This window comes from Orbilia oligospora (genome assembly GCF_000225545.1).
Source record: "Orbilia oligospora ATCC 24927 unplaced genomic scaffold scaffold00080, whole genome shotgun sequence".
NCBI classification, from domain to species: domain Eukaryota; kingdom Fungi; phylum Ascomycota; class Orbiliomycetes; order Orbiliales; family Orbiliaceae; genus Orbilia; species Orbilia oligospora.
In genome coordinates this window covers 285,922-309,282 of record NW_011645637.1, presented here as the reverse complement: position 1 = coordinate 309,282, position 23,361 = coordinate 285,922, and the positions used below count along the sequence as shown (strand labels likewise).

Genomic DNA, 23,361 nt, shown 5'->3' with positions numbered 1-23,361 from the left:
ATTTTCCAAATTTCGTATCAAATCGTTTAAGCATCAGCATACTTCACAACAGCCTTTCCAAAATTCCCGCCTTTCAACATGCTGACTAGCCCTTCTGCCTCATTATCAATTCCAACAGTAACGTCCTCGCTGTAGTGGATCGATCCATCGTGCAACCATTGCCCAACATTCTTATAAAAGTCGCCAAGGTACTTTCCAGCGATGTCACCGACGATGAAACCCTGGATCTTTAGTCTCTTTGTGACTATATTCATGAGGTTTCTAATCGGATAAGCCTCTTCGCCCGCTTTTCGGTTACTATTTCAGGGATTAGATTAGCACAGGAACGTTGGGGGATTTCCCGCCTATCAGACGCGGTGCGGCTTACTATTGTGAGATCATCCCAGATTCGATGAAACGAGCGAATGGCTTTGCATTATCAATTGCAGCTTCCAATGTTTCTAACAATGATAAATGTTAGCCCAAATCACTGAGTACTGTGAAAGTTTGAGATCTCACCTCCTCCAACATTATCATAAAAGATATCCAATCCTTCAGGAATATACTTCGCCAGGGCCTCCTTTGGTGACTCCTTTTTGTAATTAAACGCCGCATCAAATCCAAGCTTTTCGATCAAATACTTGACTTTCTCATCGGATCCTGCAGACCCAACAACTCTCAATCCTTCCCTCTTGGCCAACTGTCCGACCAAAGAGCCAACAGCCCCTGATGCCGCCGAAACAAATATCGTCTCCTTCTCGTTCTTATGTAGCTCTCCAATATCATATAGCGAGGCATAAGCTGTCAAACCAGGCATTCCAAGGACACCGGTGAACCGTTGGAGTGGGAAGTTATAAGGGTTATTCAAGACCTTGAGATTGCTGGCTGCAGTTCGCTCGGCCGAATAGACCGCATATTCGGAGTGTGTGATGAGACCGCTGACGATATCGCCCTTTTTAAAGGTTTCATTCCCGGACTCAATGATTTTTGCAATACCGCCACCTTCGATTGGCTGGCCGATTGGGTAGGCAGGCTGGGTTTTTGAACAGTGGTTAGCATATTTAACCCGTGGACTATGAGAACGGTGGGGAACATACGCTATAGCTTGTAATGCTGGCGTCGCGCATTCGTCCGCGCATGTATCTATGTTGAATATATATTAGCAAAACATATTCTGAAGAAATGGAAGGAGCTGCTAGATATATACATACGGATCGATAGAAACGAAGATGACTTTAAGGACGACCCCGCCTTGCGGGGCTTTTGAGATGTCTACCTCGCTTGACTGGACGACGAGGTCTTTTCCTGGAACGGGAAAACCATCCGGAATACCGCTGAAGATCAAAGCTTTCGATTGAACCATCGTGTATTATGTTTGAATATTTAATATATTAGAGAATGATCTGAGCAACTACTCAAGTTGAACTATTTTATAGCCGAGGGTTAAAATGGCAGATAATTGAGTTGAAGCTGTTGGAGATATGAGAAGGAGCAGGACTGCACTGAGCTACGAGACTGGTAGCAATGTAGACGGATAGATTTACGTCGATATGAATACGGAACTGACTAGGGATAGTAATGGAGAAGGAATTGGTTTCTCAATGGATATACAGGGTCTATATATACTTTTCGATCAAAACAGGTCTCGCTATAAAAGCTATTTCTAATCCATAAACCCCCTCCTCTTTCGTACAACCGAGCTTCACGGACCATATTTCCTTAAAATATTTCTTTCTTCTGAAACCTTTCCAAATCCTGCGAAATGATGTGATAGTTACCTAGGCACATTACTAACATGGTTAGTTTTGCGTCGACCCGGCGCACAGGTCTCCGCTTTCTTTCTTTCTTTTTTCCCCTCCCCTTAGATTAACAATCAATTGTCCCGCGACTCTAGCTTTCGATAGAAGTTACTCCATTGGGCAATTCTTCATATCCGCTCCATAACCGCATGACGATTGCAATGTGCGCAATGATTTCAATTGGTACCAAAGGTTATGATCGGGCCGGCATTCATATTTGTTTTCGAGTACCGGGATGACGCTATCATTCGCTGGTGGCCTTTCGACATTAATTAAGCGCTTGAACGAATTCCCATTAAATACACGAAGTCACATCCCCTTAAAAACTTAGGCACTGATGTTTAATACTGAGGCACCTATTTCGCGTGTGAAGCATGTCAATTAATTGCCCTGTATCCACTCGCCGGCTTTGCCGACGGTAGCAGGATATTTATTCTTTGCGGGGAGAAAAAAGCGGATTCTTGCAGGTATCTTTTTTTTAAGCCGAGGGATTAGGTTGGTATTAGTAACAGACGACGTACAGCATGACGTTTTCGATCTTAAGCCTATTTCGACGTACGCGCGCGAAGCTTAGCTTGAGATGTTTCACGTCTGACGGACCTATTCCTGAAAACGGCAGGTTTGGAAGCTTACAAATCGCCAATTGCATATTCCCAAATATCCTCAATATCAAATGTTAGACAGTATACCAGTAAAGTCTTATGGAAGTTGACGGAGCCGGATGAATGAAAGCGCTGAGCTGAGGTTGAAGCCAATATCGAAAGGGGAAATAGTTCGAATCCGAACGACGTTAACGTTGCACCAAAAAGTCGGCCCGATTGATGCCAAGACGTCACAGCTAAGCTCCCCATCACCAAAGCTATTAGCTTCCAAGTCACGTTCTCCAAAACACCATTCCCAACATCAATACCCCATCCTCACGTACCTACACAAACAAAGGACACCGGCCTAATTACAATCCCGAGTAACTTCCTAATTGCAGTAGCTTTTGTATCTCCTGAACCATCCGATAGACTATTTTTAGCTAGTTCTCCCCAAATATGTTCTCCTGGTTCGCATCCACCGATAATCCGAGCAATCCGCCGCCCCCGTCCTATCGCGACGAGCCAACATTGCCGCCTGGTGCTATGTACGCACAATCTGCAAAATCAATCAAACCGCTTGATCTCCCTTGCCTCAATGCACTACGTGGTAAACGCGTAATCCTCGCTTCAGCCTCTCCACGGCGGAAACAACTTCTAGCCCAAATCGGTCTCACGAAGCTCGACATTGTACCCAGCGACTTCGCAGAGGATTTAGATAAGAGTAAATACACCGCCATAGAATATGTGCTTGAAACTGCACAGGAGAAGTGTATGAGCGTGTATAAACAAGAGGTCGGTTTTATATTTGCGTACCCTAAAACCCCTTTTTGTCTTTGTGGGAATGGCGGATTTCCCCTCGAATACAACCTGGGTCTGACGGAAGCAATTGAATTCCTGAATTGAAACAGATAGACTCAGATGACGAACCTACCCTCGTTATTTCCGCCGATACGATAATATGCTCATACCTTGGCGGAATTGTTGAAAAACCTCTAAGCTATCAAGATCACATTGATATGCTCAAGCAATTACGAGATTCAGAACCTCATAAAGTTATCACAGCAGTGTGTGTAATGAGTCCCTTGCCCGATGGTAGAGCACCGGGATATGTGATGGATACACATGTCGAAGGTATTTTGCCCTTTTATAAGCTTCGGGGCTTAGGGTATTTTAGCTGACTCTGGTGCTAGAAACAATCGTCAAATTCGACAAGAATGTAACGGACGAGCTGATAGAATCATATGTGCGAACCGGAGAAGGGGCTGATAAGGCGGGTGGATACGGGATCCAGGGTTTGGGGACTATCTTGGTGGAGTCGGTGAACGGGAGTTATGATAATGTGGTAGGGTTACCGTTGAGGGGAACTCTGAAGGCTATCGAGAACGTCATATTCCCTGGTGAACAGGAGGTCGGTGATATCGTCTTGTAAAACGGAAATCGCATTAAACGGTCCGGGACGCCTAGCGGTCCTACATCTTAGAGAAAAGGGAGAAGAGAGAAGCTATCTCTAAGAAGCATTCAACGGTTAATCTCTATGCCGACTTATTGAAGGGATTTTACCTAGTGATGAACCGGTGGAAGGTGAGGAGAACTAAGGGGATTTAAGCTCGAGATTAGTCTTCAATATGGGTTTAGGATTTAGCGGATTTGAAGGTGTAATTTTTATTTTGTTGCAAATGGGTTAGTGTATTTGTACAACAGCATAATCTTGTAGTAGATAGACGATTGGATTTCAATTTAGCTCTTCGTATCCGTATGTTAGCCTCGAAGCCTCCGCATGTTAAGTTCAGGCGCCCTCGATCAATTGCAACTGTGAAAATCCACAATTCGTCGCATGCGCATGTTGGAGGTCTCGGAAAGCATAAGAAAAGTTACTAGTATTATTGACTAGGAATACTTTCCCCCTTCGAAGCTTCACGAGATTAATGTTTTTGACGTGTAAACTTGATTTGAAAAAACAGCTACTTAGGCGCTGGTTGAAGAGATCGGGGATGACCAAGAGTAACCGAAGGCGAGAATACAGCTGGTGGAGTTCCTATCGGGCCTTAATTAGGGCCTTACAGTAGGCTGGGAAAGTTGTGACGCATAAGGACGAACGCGGAAAAAAGCGAACAATTTGTTCGAACCCGTAACGAGACCAGTATTACCCATAGCACGACACAAAATGTGATTCTTAGTTGGTTTGGAAAGGGCCCTAGGGAGACCGAAAAATCGTCTTCGAGTATAAACGTACGCAGGTCCGGGATAGGTTTAATCTTGTAAAGTCAATAGATTTTAGTTTTCAGTGTCTGGTGCTGGTATCTATCCGACTGCAAATACAAGGCCTTAAGGCCGATAGTTCGGTTCACGAATTCACCATCGCGATATCGAGAAGTTAGCTCGCGAAAGATCAAATTTGAGGAATGTTAAACTAATCCTCTATTTGGACCAAAATTTACTCGTTTAGGATATTGAATCTGGTCATGCATTGAGGCTCGTAACAAAGTAACATAAAATACATATCGGCGACAACTCAAATTTTCTTAGATTTGATTTGTTCGGTGGCAGTTGCCGGCGCTGACCAGAAGTGTCATCGTGATAAGACCATTTTTTGAGATATCTATATGGTAGCTCTATCCATACATACGTACGACCCCTTTCCTTTAGGACTGCAGTCTGCGAAATGTGATTGAGCACCGATAGTATTGCATCCTTTCGGGTTTCATATTTCTTCTTTCCTTCCCCTCGACCCGGAGAATCGGATAAGTTCATCACTAAATCCCGCATGATCAGTAGATGAAAATCAAGTTGATTGGATATCACTAGATTGTCTATCTTCTGCCTTGCATATGCGCATATGGAACAACTGTAGACATATTTCAACTTGAATCACATGGCGACTGTGTAGGATTCTCACAAGCTTCCGTGCGTACCACCCTTTTGAAACGAAGAGCTCCGTTTCTTCGGCGACTTTGAAGTCTAGTCTTCGAAAGCCTCTCCTCCAATCGGCCAACATTCTTCGTTCTTGGTCTTGCATCATTGTTTTTGGCCCCCAGAGATTGGCCCACATTATCGATACTGAAACTTGTACTGGTACTTGTATACTTACCTATATATAGGCCTATGGAAATGGGCATCCGGGCATACGATTACGTCTGTGGAGCTCTATGCAGTCGGTTTGTATTCGAAAATACCCCGTCGCCTTTGCATATTTGCTTTGTCCCCTTTGATCGTTGATCTCTCACATGGGACGAGCCAAAGGAATTAATGGGGTCGCCCTCTAATGCCAATATTTCAAAGAAGCGCCTCTACCAGGCTCTATTTGGGCGGGAAGTACCATGTATGTTTAGAATAACACTATGGATTCTATACTGAAGGATGTATGAATCAGGCGGATGGTTATCAGGTGGGCTCTTGTGGCATAGACTGATCACCACCAATTCAACTTCGAAATACAATTGCGCATGATCCCGATAGTATCACGCTTAAACCACGGCAAGAGGAAACAACAAGCAATGAAGACAAATGGTAAGATTAAATTCAATTTAAAAAGCCCTCAGAGTCCAATATTGTCTCCTCGTAAACAGTAGCTGAAAAATCAAGATCAAGCTGTCTGCCTCGGTGTTTCCTTGTGTTGAAAGGCTATAAGCTACCAGGGTCCACTCACACCCGAAAATCGGCTTGGGTACTAAGGTTTACCGTGCCACATAGGCACAGCTGTACCAAAGACCGGGATTCCTTTAACGGGCAGGTTCATGCCGTCTACAAACGGACTCACAATTGGTTGGCGTATGATTGCTAGTATTTGAAGTTCAGTTGAATACAGTCTAAATTAGGACTTGGTGAACCGGATTGAATACAAGGGGTCTAGGACAGTACAAGGATAAGGCCAACTTGGAACCGCTGCCATGTTTGAAAAGTCCGATTGTTTTCGTAAAGACCGTTTATTTGTTATTGCTTTCTCCACTTCGAAGCGTGATATTATGACGAAAGGAATTGTGATATAGGATGTTGCACGGCTGCATGCATATCAGGTGGCTTGGCTCGAGCTCGAGCCCTTTCCACGTGTTAACTTAATACTTCTGAGATATTGATATTATAGGTTTCGCTCTACAATAAGGGCGGCCTAAAGTGGGGTCAAGGATGCGAGAGTCGATTCAAATTTTGAAAGCTCTGGTGGCGTTTATTTACAAGATACCGTCCCTACACTTTCACCCAGCTAACAAGCTAGTATCTTGGTTAAAGTACATTTACTATTCCTACTACGACAAGTGAAAATAGGTTCTCCTTTAATTTGCGTAGCTAGCTATAGTCCCACTACGAAACTAATAGGTTCGTACGCATTCGGATTATGCGATACTTACCTACACACTTTGCTCGAACACGGTTAGGCGGCGTAACTTCATATGATATGATACTAGCGGTTAGGTTTGTCGTCTTTCTAGGCTAGTCTCATCATATTAGCATGAAAGGCGTTACCGCCACCGAAATTCAAGAGATTTAGGAGGCATTGCGAACTTAGCTAGAAATTAATACCAGTAACTGGCAACAGTTCATATTTTAGGGCGGCGCTGTAAGGACAGGGTATATCTTCGTAGTTTCTGTTTCAGGATAATCGATAAAAGAGCAAAGTGTTGACTTCTGTTGCGTTTTGGTGATGTCTTGGCAAAACAAGACGCCCAAGTTCTTCCTGAGGCTTCGGGCATCGTGATGCTCCTCATTCCGCCATTCATTTACTTGTTTGAATTCATGTTCTCTGCACTCATTAACTTCGTTCACTTCTTCGACCGCTGCAAATACCATGGATTATGTAAATGTCTTGTAAGTAAAGAAAAAGTAAACCTCCCGCTCGGTCGAGCTCGGGCAAGACTCCAAGTCCAAGCCGATCAAGGTTCGGCGGGTTATCGAGCTCTCTGCAATGCAATGCTTCGTATTCTGAACATTCTGACAGACAATCTTCGAACCATGCTCCTCCACTAAAGAGCCGGAGGCACGTCGTGTCACAGTCGTCGATTCAGGATATCTTGACGCTTAGTAGTTAGTTTTTTGGCCATGCATAAAGCAAACTTACTAGCTGCGCTGCGCTGCAGACGCACATGGATATGCAACCACGAACAACAGCCTTCTCTCGCCTCACCAAAAATACCACGCGATTGCCGACCTGACTGGATGGTACCTGTTACGTAGCGGCGGTGTGCATTACGAATACACGCAGGCCTTGGGCATTTACCTTCCAGCCTGAAAGAATGTTGAACTCTAAGTCAATATTCTATCCAATGGCCTCTTCTGAAAAGGCGGTTAGAAACCCCCAAAGAAATCCAACGTATATATCGTTGGAATGAAGGCAAGGGGTGAGCTTCCCTGGGCTTTATCCTAGCAGGGCAAACAACGCCTTTCCAGATGTGGTAAATGTCGATGTTCTCGAGACAAATCCACATTTACAGCGTATGCAAGAAGTATGTGGTACAGAGTTCCCGCCTGGACCTTTCGATTGCGAGATAGTTCAGACTCTTCGAGGGCGGAGGACAGTGGGGTTAAGTGCTGTGCGACTAGCCAGCCAGGATAGGATTTCGGCTCAGCGATAGGCTTCGGTACAAGGCTTCAAAGGACTCGTTTCTTTCCTGCCAGCACAGCCGGATTCCAACCAACCGGGATTATTTTTTTGGCGGCTTCAAGCGGAGGTTTCATATTGCTGTGCGCTGTTTTTCGTGGCTGCTTCCCCTGGTAGCCCGGGATGTCTAACGCCAGGGTTCTGATACTCGGGTTTGTTGCAACGTTCAGCTATGCGAGGGAAATTCTAGTTGGAATATGAAATCTGGACAGTAAGCGACCACTTTCTTACGACGAGAATATTATATAAGGGCCCTCCTTCTCCCTCTGATTCTTTTGTGAACAGTATCGCCTTCTCATATCTCCAACCGTTGCTCATAGTGGGCAAAGTTTAACTGCTGTGGCACAGCCTTGTTGAGCGCTGCTAGTATGCTGTGCCGCTAGTCGACACGCGTTTTCTCCCAGCATTGAAACTTCACGAGGGATAACCCTTTCGCAATTTTGCAAGACAACTTTCTGTTCAGAGGTTCGTATTTTATCTCGAAATCAAGAAATAGCTAGTAAAATGGGATAACTTTGGAGGACCATGTTTGCCTATAAAGGCGCGCCAGGATCACAATATTTAAATGGTCGCCAGAAGACATAGGGTTGGAGTTATTCCGGGTTGATAAATATCATTTTGATTTTGGACAGCAAGATTTTGTTTTAAATTCCCTTGTGGGGATTGGATATTCGACGGATTGTATGCACGGAACAGCATTAAATTGGTATCATTGAGATATCTCAAAGTAATTAGATGGTAGGCTTTTTTCCTCGCTAGCTAGTTTCTTTCAATACCTCGAAGATCTAGCTAGTACGGAGAGGAAAGCTTTATGTATGATAAATCCAAGAAGATAGATAGACATCTAGATAGATTAGTTACTTAGTAGAAAACTCAAATGAAAACAACATTCTGCCCTTCATTGTCTCGTAAATCAGACGTTTTACCCCGTAAGACACCTGATCTATGAGACAACATCGTGCCCTCGCGGTGCAATATCTTTTCACTTCTTCCCGTTCTTATCGATAAGGGCTGTGCCATATATGCATATGCGTATACGTCTATCCTGGCATGTGCCTAGCCCTCGGGACACCACGACTTCGGCCCCTTGGAGCCCAGGAACCGGGTGTAGCTTGAGGTCATGACCACTGCATCTTGATGTGCATATCTGTCCGATCGTAAATTTGCCACTCTAGTACCGAATTGCTTGCTTCTTTCCACAACGTGTTCCTCTGTCCTGGAGCTCGGGGTGGCCACGTCCTGGAAAGTTTTCCCGACAAGAGATTCGGCTTCTTTTCGGCCACCCGGAAGAGCCGCATTAGGCAATATCTCGACAAGATTTGGGGTGTTGCATGCTGATTAAATGCGGACGAGGCATTATTCGGCTTCAAGAATTTGTGGTAGATATGCAGCTGCGAGAATCAAGGTATGATAGCTTCCCTTACGTCGGGGCAAATATGAAGAATTTCGGCCTACATATGCAGGTAAATAATTGGCAGTGCTAGAAAGCATGCGCATCAATGTCTTTGTCCGTGCAGAGTCCGTGAGAGAGTTGAGTTACGAGGTGTGGATGATTTGCCGCTCGACAAAAGGTCCTGGGCGGAATAGGCTGCCATGCCACATCATAAATCTTTCCGTCCCAACCTACCCCTAGTCGCAGCAAGTTGCATTTACAGGCGCATATGTAGGAAGTAGGAAAACTTCTGGTAGCTATCCGCATATCTCTACCTCCTTTTTTTTTTTTTTTCGTTTGTCGGCACGCCCAGATTTGATATCTAGAATCACAAAGCCTTACATAACACGTTCTCCACATCAAACTCGATGAAACTAAATAAAACAAACGGAAATGTAAGTATCGACTTCTAGAGACTGGTCTAAGTTTTTAATTGCTCTTTATCTAGATTATGAATGCAGACTTAGCAGCTCGCCGACTCTATAGCTGCGATCGATCGATAGTCCGTAGGCACATGACTACTTATTGGGTAGGTACACTCACTATGCCGTGTCACCATATCACGATCTCAACATAGATGGTTCTGGATTCTCATTCCAAGATCTAGGTCTGCTATTGATTGGCTATTTAGATTATCAGACTCGCTTATTCAGGAATTTCTGCAATTCTACGCGCCTACGGCTTTCAAAACAAGCCTCCCCTACTGGCTGTATGCACACTGCACATGCACCGTCATGACGGCACTTATACTACTGGTTAGCACCACCCTTTGCAAGACAATATGAGGATGAATGTAAAATCGGCGACCGAGTTACCGTCTTGGTTTTTAAGTACATGCCTATATATGCATATATGGTACGTCACGACTCATGAGCGCGAAGCTCGTATGACAGAAGCCGTACGAAACGTCGTCAAGCATGTTGTGATACTAGGAGAGTTTGGTATCAACTTTTTATAACCTTGAATATAGAAAGCAGATTTTAATCCCATTTCGAGGGTATAATTTGATATTTGGAAATTAAATTGGCTTGTCTGTGAGAATTTGTCCTGAAAGCTTTGTCTTATTTTGGGGCCTCGAATGTGTTGCTTTGTGGTGGAGCCAATGTCTCAGACCAGCGGGATGACGGACGAATGAGGCTTTCCGATCGATGGGCTAAGGCATGGTACGGGCCGTAGTGTTCGTGTCCGATCGTGGATGGGTCAGATAAATGCAGATGGCCGTTGTGGAGCTCATAGAGAACATGCAATCGAATCTAGGCTTAGCAGCACAGCCTTTTCAGCTTTGGCGCCCCGAGAACACCCAACTGGATCTTCTTCTAGCTTCTAGATCTTTACTTTTTCGGCGCTGCATTCTTAGATTGTATCATATTGACCTCATCGATATTGTCGAATCCGAGGGTATTTTATATATATTGGTTAGGTCTAGTCGCTGTAATTGCATATTGCATAACGCAAATATAACTATTGCGGCATTCACGGGCTTACTCGATTCTCTCAAGCTCTCCCACTCAAATTAGTTCGAATTCATGCTTTCTCATAGACTAGGCCATGTAGCCCTGAAGGCATATAGTGATCGAAATGTACGAAGATTTTTTAATAATACACAACGATATTTTGGTCTCGGCGTTATAGCGTTAGTGAGAGAAGTTCTAATTTCCTCATATCCTCAAATATCTAGATTATATATACTTACGCACAAATTTATCCTTGAAGATCAGGACCTTATGGGCCGAATTAATACCCTATATATATAAATATTTTATTAAATTACTGGGTATGTCATGGTGTACGCGCACAGAACTGACATTTTGAGATAGGGTCCGGAACAGAGCGACATGTCGACATATCGACATGCTTCGATAATATTCAAGCTCCTTTATACGTTTTGAAATTTTGTTATGGACTGGGCTCTAGAGGTTAGGATAACAAATTTCAAAATTGATTTTATGAAAGCTTAAAGATTTTGATATTTATAACCTATAAGTAGATACAAAGACCCTACTCAACAAAATACTAGCTGGCGTTTTGGGGTTTAAGCCCTCCTTTAAATTTTACCAGGTATAACTATCCAGAGACTGAAATTGGTATCCATTGAATCTCTGATCAGTTACAGTCAACTGTCCCAAGGCTGTTAAATATGGCACTATATGGGCTACTGTATCGTCTCGAGCCCTATGATACCCAACTGGTGAAGCAGTTTTGCTATATGCATCGACAACTAGTGATAGAGCAGACACAGGTGTTAGATATACCTAAGAGGCATGATAATATGAATGAAGGGTAGAGCCGGTGTACATACCCCACCAAATAGCACCACAGTCGCCTTTACCTGTCTTCTGCCCGATACACTCTGCCCGAATCCGAGTTTTGGTAACTGTAAGGAGTCTTGCGAATGTCCAGCCCGTCTTTTTACCTCTCTTAAAAAGGAAAATGCCAGTTGGTCGTAGTTCCGATAGATATTGTAGATAATCAATGTCTAGAAGGTCAGTAGCCACGCCTTGAATGCCATTTATGGGCCCGGCAATCTCGTCATAGGCTGTTGGATTGTTAATATCTAGATGTGGGTATATACGTATCCGTATTTATACGTCAGAATGCTTATTTTTGGTTATGGAAAGAATATAGGGAAACCCGATATTAGAAATTTAAGCAGGAGGAAATTAAAAGTTTTGGTCTTACGTAATTGCCCTGTTCGCTGTAGAACCTCCCGAACGGATAATGTATTTAATTGTAACGCAGCGTTATTAGTAGGTATATTGTAGGCTCCAAAATCTAGCCAGTTCAAACTCTCAACTTCCGGATTGAATGTAACTATGCTGTTTAGCCCCGATGCCACAGTAACCCGGGTGTTCGTGGGAAGTGTTTTGCATTCGGAGTTGCATTTATTCGCTCTACACTGCGCACACTCTTGGCTTGGCCCATGTGGAACAGCCGGCGGAGCAAGGCGGCAGAACTTTACGGCGTTTTCGGCGCTCGTCGATGCCCTTATGTTGATGGTAATTTTCAGGTCAGCAAACGCAACCAAGAGTCTGTACTTTGCGCTTTGTATACTATGGGTCTTACGTATCGTCAAAACCATGCCCCACAGTCAAGGCCCATCTAGTACCCTGAGAAGTTCGTATGACAAGGCCTTGAGTAATTTGGAAGCTCTTTATGGCACTAGCCCGTGTCCACATACACTTTCCTACCATAGCTTCGAGCTCTAGGCCTTCTGCAACATCAAAGAAGATCTGGATAGGATCAAAGTCGCCTGGTTGGTTCGTAAAGCCACTGACTGGAGCAGGTGTGAAACTCCAGAAACCCTCGTCTCCCTTTTCCCACCCGGTCACTGCGGTTACCTCATCAGGAGGCGACTTCTGACAATATACGTGGACATAATTATATGCAGGGCCTGTAATTGTAACGTTCCGTAAGAAAATTTATGATATGAACGTAAGAGAGAAATTTAGAACAGAGACAAAGTATGAGATTGATAGGTTAGTGCCTTACTGTTTGTGGTTGCTGCGGCTAATCCGATTTAGTAGTCCCCACCGACCTCAATACTTGTTGCTCTCGAAAACGCTTGCAAAGAATCAGGAAAACCGACACGATAGACTTTTTCCTCAAAGAACGCACGAGCCCTTTGAAGGGCAAGGATTCGGCCTTCCACGTCTATTTGGTCCGTTAGGCCTGTCATGCTGAAGATTGGTTAATTTGAGACTTATTCTAAGTATATTGTAAGTGTATATTGATATATTGTAACAATGATTCTATCAAATAGTGCTAGAAGTGAAACGGAATGCCCAAGCCTAGGTTAGTATTCTAAGTCGCTCTATATATGTATTTTGTTCGGCTGAAGCGCTAAGAATGAAGTAGAACTATCCCGTGCAAGTTTCTGCACAATAATATGAGAATATACACCGAGGCTATGGTGCCTTTTGCATACTGTTAGTTTCAGCTCTGGACCTATGCTTGGGGGTAATCTGGATATTTTGGCCTCATGACCCGTCTATATTGTAATCCCTTTACCTTCTTTTCTTTTCTTTTTTTCCATTATACAATATAGTCTTATCTACGTATACTATAGTATTGTGTCGATTATCTCCTCTACAACCTTGGAAAATTACAGCGGCTCGCCCCCGCCATTCCTTGTTTTCAGCCCAAGATATTCTCAGGGTATCAATGCAGAATCATACAGCTGAGCTGAAGTGAGCATTCAAAACTAGATAATTGAAATTCAATTACGCAATTGTCTATGCTCACTTGAATATGAATATGCAGGGCATCGGCTTTTGCTCACATTTTCTCAACAACCACTCGATGCCCGCATGCGCCAATAGTTTTAAATGCTTATGCCGCTCAGTTGCACATTATTTCCTTTTTATCAGCCGCAACCTTGCTGTTGCAATTTATTGCATTATTTAGATTTTCACGCGCCCTGTTGATGAAGTATTCGTATCCGCTGCATGTAGCTTGTGCAGCTTCTGATATCATGATTATATTACTTTCGGATTTGACTTTTTGTTGCATTTTTCCTCCTTTCGTGTTGATCTAGATCCCGTAGTATGGTATATCCGTCTACCATGATCCATATGGTCATAAGACTTCAACCTAAATAAGGGCCTCACGATTATATTTATCACTCTCGGTTGAAATATCAGGGCTAGGGATGCTCAAATACCGGACCAACTATCAGCTGATGAATCAGAGTTCCGTAAAAACTCAGGGCAGCCAACTATTGGGTTCAGCTCCGTTCCTGCCGGCCTCGCGGAGAGATACTAGGCGGCTATGTTTCGAGAGCCCTCCTTTAAAATGATATTACCATTTATAAGTGGGAATCTTAGCTTCCTGATATTTACCATATATTTATATCCTATACATACTTTTCAATAGATCAATCTCGACCAAAGTCTTCGATTTAGATGAAACTAATATTAAAGGTAGTCCTGCAAATTTATTATTTGCAGAAGTGATAGCTCGAGCAACTCATATCGAATGAAAATAGATATACAATTTTCATGTTACTTGAATCAAAATTGGCTCAAATGAGGATGTCCATTTATTGGTTTGGCTCTCCGAGTTGGCCCCAAGTTGCGTTTGAGCTTCTGGTAGTCCGGTGACCCCATTCATTCATTATATAAATCTGGTTTTTGAGCGGTAGCTAGATACTGATTTCCCGCGAATCAAATGCCCTGTTATGCAAGATATCTATTTGGGGTCACTGATGCTTGTATACCTAAATGTACACTGCATGGTTGTGAATGTTTACATGTATACATACTGCACGGTGATTTCAAGTTACTATTTTCTTTTTCTTTCTTTTTTTTAGAGACGACTGCTAGGGCCTAGTCTAGATTACCATAAATATCGAAAGGAAAATTTTCTTTCTTTTTATATATATGGATGTACTACCGGTATCACTAAGTAATTAACAAGTTCTGTATTTATTAATTCATATTGATATCTGGCAGAAAATTGCGATATTCCCATGAGACAATGCCCTTTTTCTGAGGTCCATCTAACATGCACAATGGATTTATGTTGGCAACTAATGAGATCAAATTCATAATTTCAACTATGATATATCAATTGGTTCCTGGTTGACGCCTGGGAATGTTAAGATCAAAACTAACGGCGCTCAATATGCCTTTTGTGGGGCGGGGAAACGGGAATTAAGAGAAATCAAGCCTAAAGACGGAGTTTCCCGTCATGAGGGGCTATAACACGGAGGGTGCGCATGAATGGGCTTAGAGTTTGGACATCGAAGATTATATTTGATCTTTCAACTCAATTGATGTAGGGCTGAAATACCTAAGTCTGCTGGTTCGAGTTTCTCAGCCCTATTGGGAGCAGATTGGGCTAGAGCACCTCTAGGCCATGATTTACCCTAAATTAATCTACCTCGTCCATTCAGGCTAGAAGTAAAGATGAATAGGGTCTGTTGAAAAAAAACTCTCGGAATGTTATTTCGGTGGCTATGGTATTTTGTGGGCGGGGTGGGTTGTTGCGAGTGCGATTCTAAATGATTCGAAATGCACGCTATATGCAATCCTTCGGGTTGCGAGTGCGATCTTTGCAGAATGCTGCATTATGATCAGGCCCCCATGAGACCCCGCGGTAACACAACTAGAATTGATCATGTTATGAGATTCCGGTAGAACCATATGCATATGCACATCTTTTGCCGGGCTGGAAATTTTTGACGACTAAATACATTTGAAGGTGTAGTAGCAACCCCGCGCACAAGACGGGTGGTGGCTCTATAAGTTTGCAAATGTGAGGCGTAGGTATCTATCGATGCTTCTGAAGTAGATCTATACTCTAAATTTACGCGCTATGTATACTTAAGTAATAACAATTATATCTAGATTACTAAGTTAAATGGGAAACCCAAATATATTAATATTCTTATTATCGCCGCAAACTTTAATGTGGCCGAGATTCTAGCGGCGAGCGAAAAGCTTTCAACCAGGTACTTATGCAATCATGCAGAATTTTTATTTTTCGAGCCTACGGGCAGTGTATGTTTAGTTTCCACTAGCCAGGAGTTGGATTTTTTTTTTTTTTGTTGATATCATGATTCTCAAGGTTTCTTTGATATCATGAGTTTCAGCCCTGCGAGGAGTAATGCGTCACACAACCTGTTGGCGTTCGCACTCGGGGTTGACTTTTATTCCAGTATGTGCTCATGAAGCCCACAAATTGGTTAAATTTGAATTTAGTATCCCAACACTAGCCAGGCGGTAACGACTTCGGAACCTTACTAGGCTGTCCCGGTGCTAAGCTTTTTTGAAAGATCAAGCTATTGCTTGGATGTTGTGATTTCTCGCTTGGCCAACCATATCTCGTTCTAGCTCCTGCATTGCATCGCATAGACTCGGCGACCCCTTCTCCCGTTTTGAGACATGCGAAAAAGTTGGATAGCGGGGCATTCTAAGTTATCTCGTAAACCATAACTAATGCTCTTGGCTATGTGATACCATGATATCAGTATAGACTAATTTACATCAATTAATAGCTAGCCATACTATATACTCATCTTCAACTTTTATTCCAATTCCATACTTCGTGGCGTTCCGAGGTCAAAGTTAAAGTTCCACTGGGTACTTTCCAGCACATGTGTATGCAAAAAGTCAGATGTTCGTATGCATACAGCTCAAGGATTGCGCACCACCTTCATCGCTCTGTAAATAACTACCATCCTCAGAGGCTTTCACATTTTGTACTCATTTGTATAATTTCAAGCTTGAGGCTAGGGTAGTTGCATCGCGCACAGACCGAGCTTCATAACGGGCCTCCCGTTACATTTGTCTAGTTTCTCACACTAGACCCTTTTGGTTAGAATTCCGGGCTGGCCAATGAGCTTTGTTTGTTCCACTTCTTGCGAACCTAACATCAAGAATACACTTTATTGTGGTATGGCATCTTGCAGTCTGACCAAACCATGAGCGATTTTGAGATCTAGTGAGGGCTGAGCAGAGATGCCGCGCATGTGCAGAATATGTGCTGTGGGGTAGATATGCATTGCAGCAGAATTAACGAACCTCAACAAGGTTGAATGTTGAGGTTATGTTTTGGGGACGGCAGCTCCTATAATCAGACCATTACCCTGTAGTATCAGGGTTCGCTATCAGCTGAATGATACTTAGAAATTGGCGGCTACATTGAGCTGTGGGTTTCTCCTCACTGAAAGACATCTTGGATAAATTTTCAGCTCTAACATCAGGTGGAAATACAGGGTGGCCATCAGCCGTTAACCCCTCTTTTGTTAGAATTGCGGATTTCAATTCTCTCCTATCCTATTCTTCATATCATCATTTTTTCGTTCAGAGGCATAAGGCCACTTTCAAAGGAGCATAAAAGGGGCTTTAATCCCCTTCAATCCGGACATCTTCCTTCCCTATCCTCATCAGGTACATCATCTTCGCATACAAGTCCCCCTATAACAACAACCTATTCCTCAAATCTTTTGAACTCAATACTATTTTTGTTCTCTAAACTATTTCACAATGGTCAATAACACTCTCATCGTCAAGTTCGATCACGGCTGCTTGAACCCCAGCTCCAGCGACAGCTTGTGTATCTCCAAGAAAGTCAATGGCGTTTATAACGTCGTCTTTGATAATGCTGCTCCAAGACCTGCGGTCGGGCAGAAGAAGCTTTTAAGCAATAATACCTTTAACTTTACGACTAATTATCAAGTTTATTTTACTCAGGATTATTCAAACGATGCTTTGGTAGGCCCTCCTCCATTTCAATAGTTCATTTACGTTTGAGTTATTATTTTTTCAGTGAATAAAGCTAAGTTTTGAACTAGATTAATAGCGCTACCGATCCAAAGGATATTGGCCTCGGTCAATATGTCGAATGGCAGGATAATGACCTAAGCGAAGCTGCAAAAGCTGATGTTAAGCTCCTCTCTACTGAGCAGGCCAAGTCTTCTTTTGCAGTTAAGAATGCTCCAAAGTCTTTCCATGTTGCTGTTAAGGCTTCTACTGGAAGGTCCTGGTCCACCATCTTTGTTGACCCTAATGAACATATGGGCGGAGGCACTATCACCCTGACTCCTAAGAACGAGGTACTCAATTCATACCCATCTCGAGAAAATCAAAATAATCGACTAATTACTTCTGATAGTATATTCTCTACTGGTATAACCTTGCCGATACTGAGTATGTTCACGAGGTCTTCGAAGGTGAGGCCTTCAAGTTCAGCTTCCCACCCGGAGACTCCACTAGGACCATTCGTTATGGATATGCTACTCAAGACCAACCAGCCGATGGCAGCGAGTCCCCATCCTTTTACATTGTGGGCGCTTAATCAAAGCGATTTTGAGATACTCGATCGGTCAAAAACATAATTTATTACTGCTAGGAAACTTGGGTACTGAAATTTGCGAGATTATTGTCACACCTTCTCAAATGATGTTACTTCCATTTACGACACTGTCTTTTCTTAACCAACTTCTACATTCATTCACACGTGTTACTTATTTCCAAACTCAGATATGAAACTCTTTTCTTTATAAACTACAGCACTCCAGAATGATGGTAAATGATTAAGCGCTTAGATCTTCGAGAGTATAAAGGTAGGTTCGTCTGGTGTACCAGCGCCATTATACCAACTAAAGCTTTCACTAGCATCCTTCGGCTGGTCGGGCTCTTTGTAACCAAATCGTACGATCCTATCATGAACTCCAGGTTCGAAGACTACAGGAAATGACACGCTCTCTTCTACCTGTACAGACTGCCCCACTACCGTCTGAGAGCCCCAGTATAAGAGGTACTAAGACGCATCAAGATCGCAAGTTAGAGAACTATATGAATATAAGTTGTACGAGAGCCAGGATTTTTAACTTACTTCATCATTTAAAGTAACTTCTGTTGTTCCATTAAGACTAGCGGTAAACGGATCGACAAATATTGGGGTAAAATGATTCTTGGTAGTAAGTTGTTGTACACCCAAATGGAATGTCTGTGGACTATTATAGATTGCAAAAGACTTTTTCCCATCTGTAGCCCAATATGTTGTATCAGCCTTGTGCGCCTCGAGGAGCGTGCCGTCCTTGTACTCAGTAATTTCTCCAAATGATATATCCACAGCGTTTGTTGTCGCACTCGATTTGCCCTTGACACATTGTTGATATATCAGCAAAGCAGAAAAATACGTTATAAAAAAGATAAACGATGGGCATACCAAAGATGCTAGACCTTCAGGGAGTGATAGTAAAAAAACCCGATATTTATCTTCCCATTCGAAAGATGTGCTGTGTAACAATTGTGGTTTCCCATGCTCTGGTTGCAAATAGCCAACTGCGAATGCGACATTTGCCGTTCCATTCACCTTGCGGGCTATCACAAGTGTGTTCTGAGCATTGAGCGTGAGTACATGCTTGTCTAGTATTACAGTAAGCCTGTATCGCCGAGGGGGTGGAGGGGGCATTTCATCTACAATTTTCGGTTCTAGACCTGGGAGTGCCGTTTGAAAAAAAGGCAATCGTTGTGATTGAATTTATGCTTAGGAGATCAAAGTTATTTAGGAGAAGTACAGGCAGGAACAGGTTAAACAGCACCAACCTCAGCCGTTCCACGCTGCAGAGCTTCATGTGCATGTGTGATTGAGTACCCTTGTCAGTTTTCTCAGCCGTTACTCAGCTGCAGCCACCAGGCAGATTCGATGTGTTATTTTGGGGGAGCAATGTGTTGTGTGGTACGCCTGAAAATATCTACTAGATACTACGGCAGTCTCGTAACCAAACTATGTACAGGAGACGACAATAATAATATATAATTCTGATACACAATTTGAGAGCCTGGCGACGAAATAAGCTCTGATCATATTCCTTACCTGCTCGGTACTTACTCTCGGGACCTTTTCCATAGTCTACTTTTGCCCTAACTCGGTTTCTTTATGTTCGGCTTCTAGGTGCGGGCAACATGCGCCTAGCACTATAGCACTAGTCTAACCTGTAAGTTATTTTATATTTTGAGTATGAAAATTCCTAGTATGGCTACAAATTTAATGATAGCCGCATGCGCATCCATGCGGTGGTATCCTACTCTTGCTATTATACTGCCCATCTTTCGAATGAGCTTACACCCCTTCTAGTACCTTTCGAAGCCGAGGTCCCGATCGAGGCTCTCCAGTAGGTAGGTTTTGACCTATTCTATGGGAATTGTCGGGCCTTGGCTTTTGTATATTTCTAGGATTAAATTGTTAGAATGTCTATGTTTGTCGAAATACTATTCGAACGGGCACTTAGGTCACCCTTCAATTTTTGCTATTCTCAAAAAAGCATAGATCTATAGGGGAGACGCATTAGATTTTATGATACCTAAGTTTTGACTTATTACATTAGAAGCAACTGCCTAACTCCGGGATTTCGTAATATCGCTAAATTTACAAGCCTAAGCATTTGAATGTTGTTTCGATACTGCGTGCACACATCTACCGGTACCAGCTGCATGCGCCTGTACGATTTCGTAGGACCCGGGCCCAACATGATAACAACAAATGCGATGCTTGCGTAACTAGGCTGATATAACACGATGACTGAATATAGTTACTGCAATTACTCAGTGTTATATGTTATATCTACAGACTAACTAGGCTATAGGGGTGCCGTAGACTTGCCATTAGAATGCATGTACGCCTAAGCAGCTATTTTGGCCAAGCTAGCCCGGAAAGGGGAATTTCCACTTGTGGCTTGCATCCTCCAACACAACGCAGTTTTTAGAATAAATAAATAAAACACCTATAAGTTACGATACTGGTTAAATGCTGGATGAGCCTACTAGCGGTCTTTACTTTTCGAGATTCTAGTGAATTTATAGGAATTAATTTGTAGATATTTAGATAGACGAAAGAAAGTATTAATATTACAATATACGTCATATTCTCGTATTCCTGGCCCTGATATCTCTGGGACCGAGAGAACTGGTAATAAGTTAGCCAGTCCAAACGTAGATATCAGTGTAACCGCTGCCACCACATGTAAGGATGTTGTTGCCCGAGCATAGGGTAAGACACTGCGAGTTGTCGGTAGGGTCATAAGCAGCAGGGGCGTTCTTAAAGGAGTTTCCGCAAGAACAAGTGCTAGAATACTGTTAGCTTCTGCGGTTAGATCCGAGGATTGTATGCTAATTTTGTGACTTACTTTCCGTTGGTGAGACCGGAGAATGCATATCCATCGACGTAGCAGGCGGCTCGACAGTTCTCGGGGGTGACGCTCGAAATGTTCTTGATGACTTCAAGAATATCCTCGGTACCGGACTTCTTATAACAGCCAAACAAACGGGGCGTAGGTGCGGATACGGTCTGCTGAATATATCCGTCCCCACCACATCGGAGAAAACCACTGGCATCGCCTGAGCATGGCTTCGTGCATTGTCCGGGTTCATATGAGTGGGGATTGCTCTTCCACTGCTTGGCGCACCTGCAAGTACTAGAAACACGAAATACCAATATTAGCATTTGTATGAACTTGAAAAGTCGATGTTCAGCACTCACTTTCCGTCGATAAGCCCAGCAGCCACAATATCGCTATCCCCAACTTGACCGAAACAATAGGAATTGCATTGATCTGGAGTCATGAGGTCGTTTGTCTCCGGGGGAGCGTCAACGTTCATGCTGGCATTTTCGTCTTTGTAACATCCAACAATTCGAGGCCCTGGTGTAAACTTTGGTTCGGCAGGTACAACAGACACAACGGTCGAAACGACAGTCGAAACGCTAGCCGAAACGGAGACTGAGGTGGAAACTGCAGTGCTAATGATAATACTAGTGGAGACTTCGGTCGAGACACTAGTGCTAATTAAAGTAGAGACAACGGTGGATAATTCAGTTGAGACAGAGGTACTGGTCTCAGTGACAGTCTTTGTGTCAGTTGCAGTTGCAGTTGCACCAGACTCAGTGACGGTTACGGTACCGCTGTTGACAGTTGTCGTATAGTCTGGAAGACAGCCACCTGCAATTACCCGGGTCTCGCCAGCGACTGTAATAACGGCCTCTGGAAGAGTAATAACTGGGCCAACTCTGATTGTGGACCCAGCAACAACAATATGGGTAGCACCAATGTCAAGGACATTTCCGCCCAAACCACGAAGGGATGTGCCTGGAATAGTGATAATTGAAGCTTGAAGGTTGGTGACCTTCCCACCGGCGGTGATTTGTGGCGCGGCAATGGTGATGACTCTGTTCTTCACGTTGAATGGAAGACCAGTGCTAATGACGAAAGCAGTCTTGGTATAATGGTTCGTCTTCGTAATAGTCTTGGTGGCCGTCTTAGTAGCTGTCCTGGTGGCGTACTTTGTGACTGTTTTTGTCGCCGTCTTCGTACATTTGGAGTTTGTCTTCGTGACAGTCTTTGTCTTTGTGACGGCATACCCGTACTTGGTGGAGTACTTGGTCGCCCACTTCGTGGACCATTTTGTCACGGTCTTGGTGGGACAACCGTCTAAAAGAACTCATCAGTGATTATTCTAATATCTTTTTTGTAGTACAATTTTTTTTCAGAAAACGGGATTAGAAAACTTACAGCCGTAGGGGTCACGCTGCTCGAGTTCTTGTTCCTGGCCGGGAACAGCAGAGGCTGCGAGAGCATTGAAAGCGACCAATGCCACAAGGGCACTCTTGATATTCTGAATATGCATTTTGCAGATATCTAGTATAGACTTTCTGGATTGTAAACGACTGGCAAATGTCGATGGTGGTGAAGGAAAGTGACTTATGGCACCGGATCCCCCATATTTATATATACCCCCCTCGCAATACGGATGATCAAGTAGGTGCAATTTCAGCCCGGACACAATCGGGGTTCTAATATCTAGCGTCAATTCTCGGAGGAGAATATGCAGTGGGGCCATGGGGATTCAGCATATAGGTCGACGAAACAAAACAAAAAAAGGCAGATTTCTCTTTTCACGATCCTGCCGTGGCGTCGTTACCTACTATCACTCAAATTAAAATTATGCGTGGGCATGCATGGACAGGGTAAAATCGAGTTAGACGCAACTGAATACGGAAATCCACGGGCAGTTCTCTATTTACGTAAATACATGTGCATTCCCTATGGCGGATTCTGTGCCTAGTTTCTAGAATACACCATAGTCGATCTCAGCATGATTTAAAATTTCAAAGTTATTTCCCTTCACGAAAATGTTTCTCTGTACATTCATGAATACAATTTTATATCAGACTATATACCATATACTACACGAGCTCATGGGATTAATCGATCGGGAGAAGATTTTTAGTTGGGCATATAATTGTGCCTTTTGCGGTATCTTTAGGGCCGACATCTACCATTTCCATTAATATTCCATTTTGCATGGTCCGCATTGATCCGACTCTGCAATCTGCAAGGGGAGAGACAATTGAATAGTTCATCAGACAAGCTCATCTAGACATCTTTCAATGTCCGCCTTGGCACTGAGCGCCACAAGTACCACCCAAACCCCGCCCTCCGCTTTCTACCGTCGACTATTCTCCTACACGGGT

The 23,361-nt window shown here is 43.4% G+C and overlaps 6 protein-coding genes across 6 annotated transcripts; 2 read left to right on the top strand and 4 right to left on the bottom strand.

Moving 5' to 3' along the window:
- Positions 1-26: 26 nt before the first annotated feature.
- AOL_s00080g87 (uncharacterized protein) lies at positions 27-1,342 on the bottom strand (the record flags this gene model as incomplete). The annotated part of the gene is made up of 5 exons (XM_011124462.1): positions 27-297; positions 368-440; positions 499-1,012; positions 1,077-1,122; positions 1,191-1,342. 5 exons carry the CDS (start codon positions 1,340-1,342, stop codon positions 27-29), a joined length of 1,056 nt encoding a protein of 351 aa, XP_011122764.1.
- Positions 1,343-2,818: 1,476 nt separating this feature from the next.
- AOL_s00080g86 (uncharacterized protein) lies at positions 2,819-3,791 on the top strand (the record flags this gene model as incomplete). Its single annotated transcript, XM_011124461.1, has 3 exons — positions 2,819-3,131; positions 3,275-3,493; positions 3,553-3,791. The coding sequence occupies 3 exons, from the start codon at positions 2,819-2,821 to the stop codon at positions 3,789-3,791; spliced, it is 771 nt and encodes a 256-aa protein (XP_011122763.1).
- Positions 3,792-11,435: 7,644 nt separating this feature from the next.
- Positions 11,436-13,060, bottom strand: AOL_s00080g85 (uncharacterized protein; the record flags this gene model as incomplete). Its single annotated transcript, XM_011124460.1, has 5 exons — positions 11,436-11,602; positions 11,684-11,920; positions 12,064-12,368; positions 12,448-12,775; positions 12,916-13,060. 5 exons carry the CDS (start codon positions 13,058-13,060, stop codon positions 11,436-11,438), a joined length of 1,182 nt encoding a protein of 393 aa, XP_011122762.1.
- A 4,312-nt stretch (positions 13,061-17,372) lies between these two features.
- AOL_s00080g84 (uncharacterized protein) lies at positions 17,373-18,183 on the top strand (the record flags this gene model as incomplete). Its single annotated transcript, XM_011124459.1, has 3 exons — positions 17,373-17,600; positions 17,681-17,941; positions 18,001-18,183. 3 exons carry the CDS (start codon positions 17,373-17,375, stop codon positions 18,181-18,183), a joined length of 672 nt encoding a protein of 223 aa, XP_011122761.1.
- Positions 18,184-18,429: 246 nt separating this feature from the next.
- AOL_s00080g83 (uncharacterized protein) lies at positions 18,430-19,305 on the bottom strand (the record flags this gene model as incomplete). The annotated part of the gene is made up of 3 exons (XM_011124458.1): positions 18,430-18,648; positions 18,724-18,990; positions 19,060-19,305. The coding sequence occupies 3 exons, from the start codon at positions 19,303-19,305 to the stop codon at positions 18,430-18,432; spliced, it is 732 nt and encodes a 243-aa protein (XP_011122760.1).
- Positions 19,306-20,810: 1,505 nt separating this feature from the next.
- On the bottom strand, positions 20,811-22,514 carry AOL_s00080g82 (uncharacterized protein; the record flags this gene model as incomplete). The annotated part of the gene is made up of 4 exons (XM_011124457.1): positions 20,811-20,958; positions 21,020-21,307; positions 21,373-22,318; positions 22,400-22,514. The coding sequence occupies 4 exons, from the start codon at positions 22,512-22,514 to the stop codon at positions 20,811-20,813; spliced, it is 1,497 nt and encodes a 498-aa protein (XP_011122759.1).
- Positions 22,515-23,361: the final 847 nt, after the last annotated feature.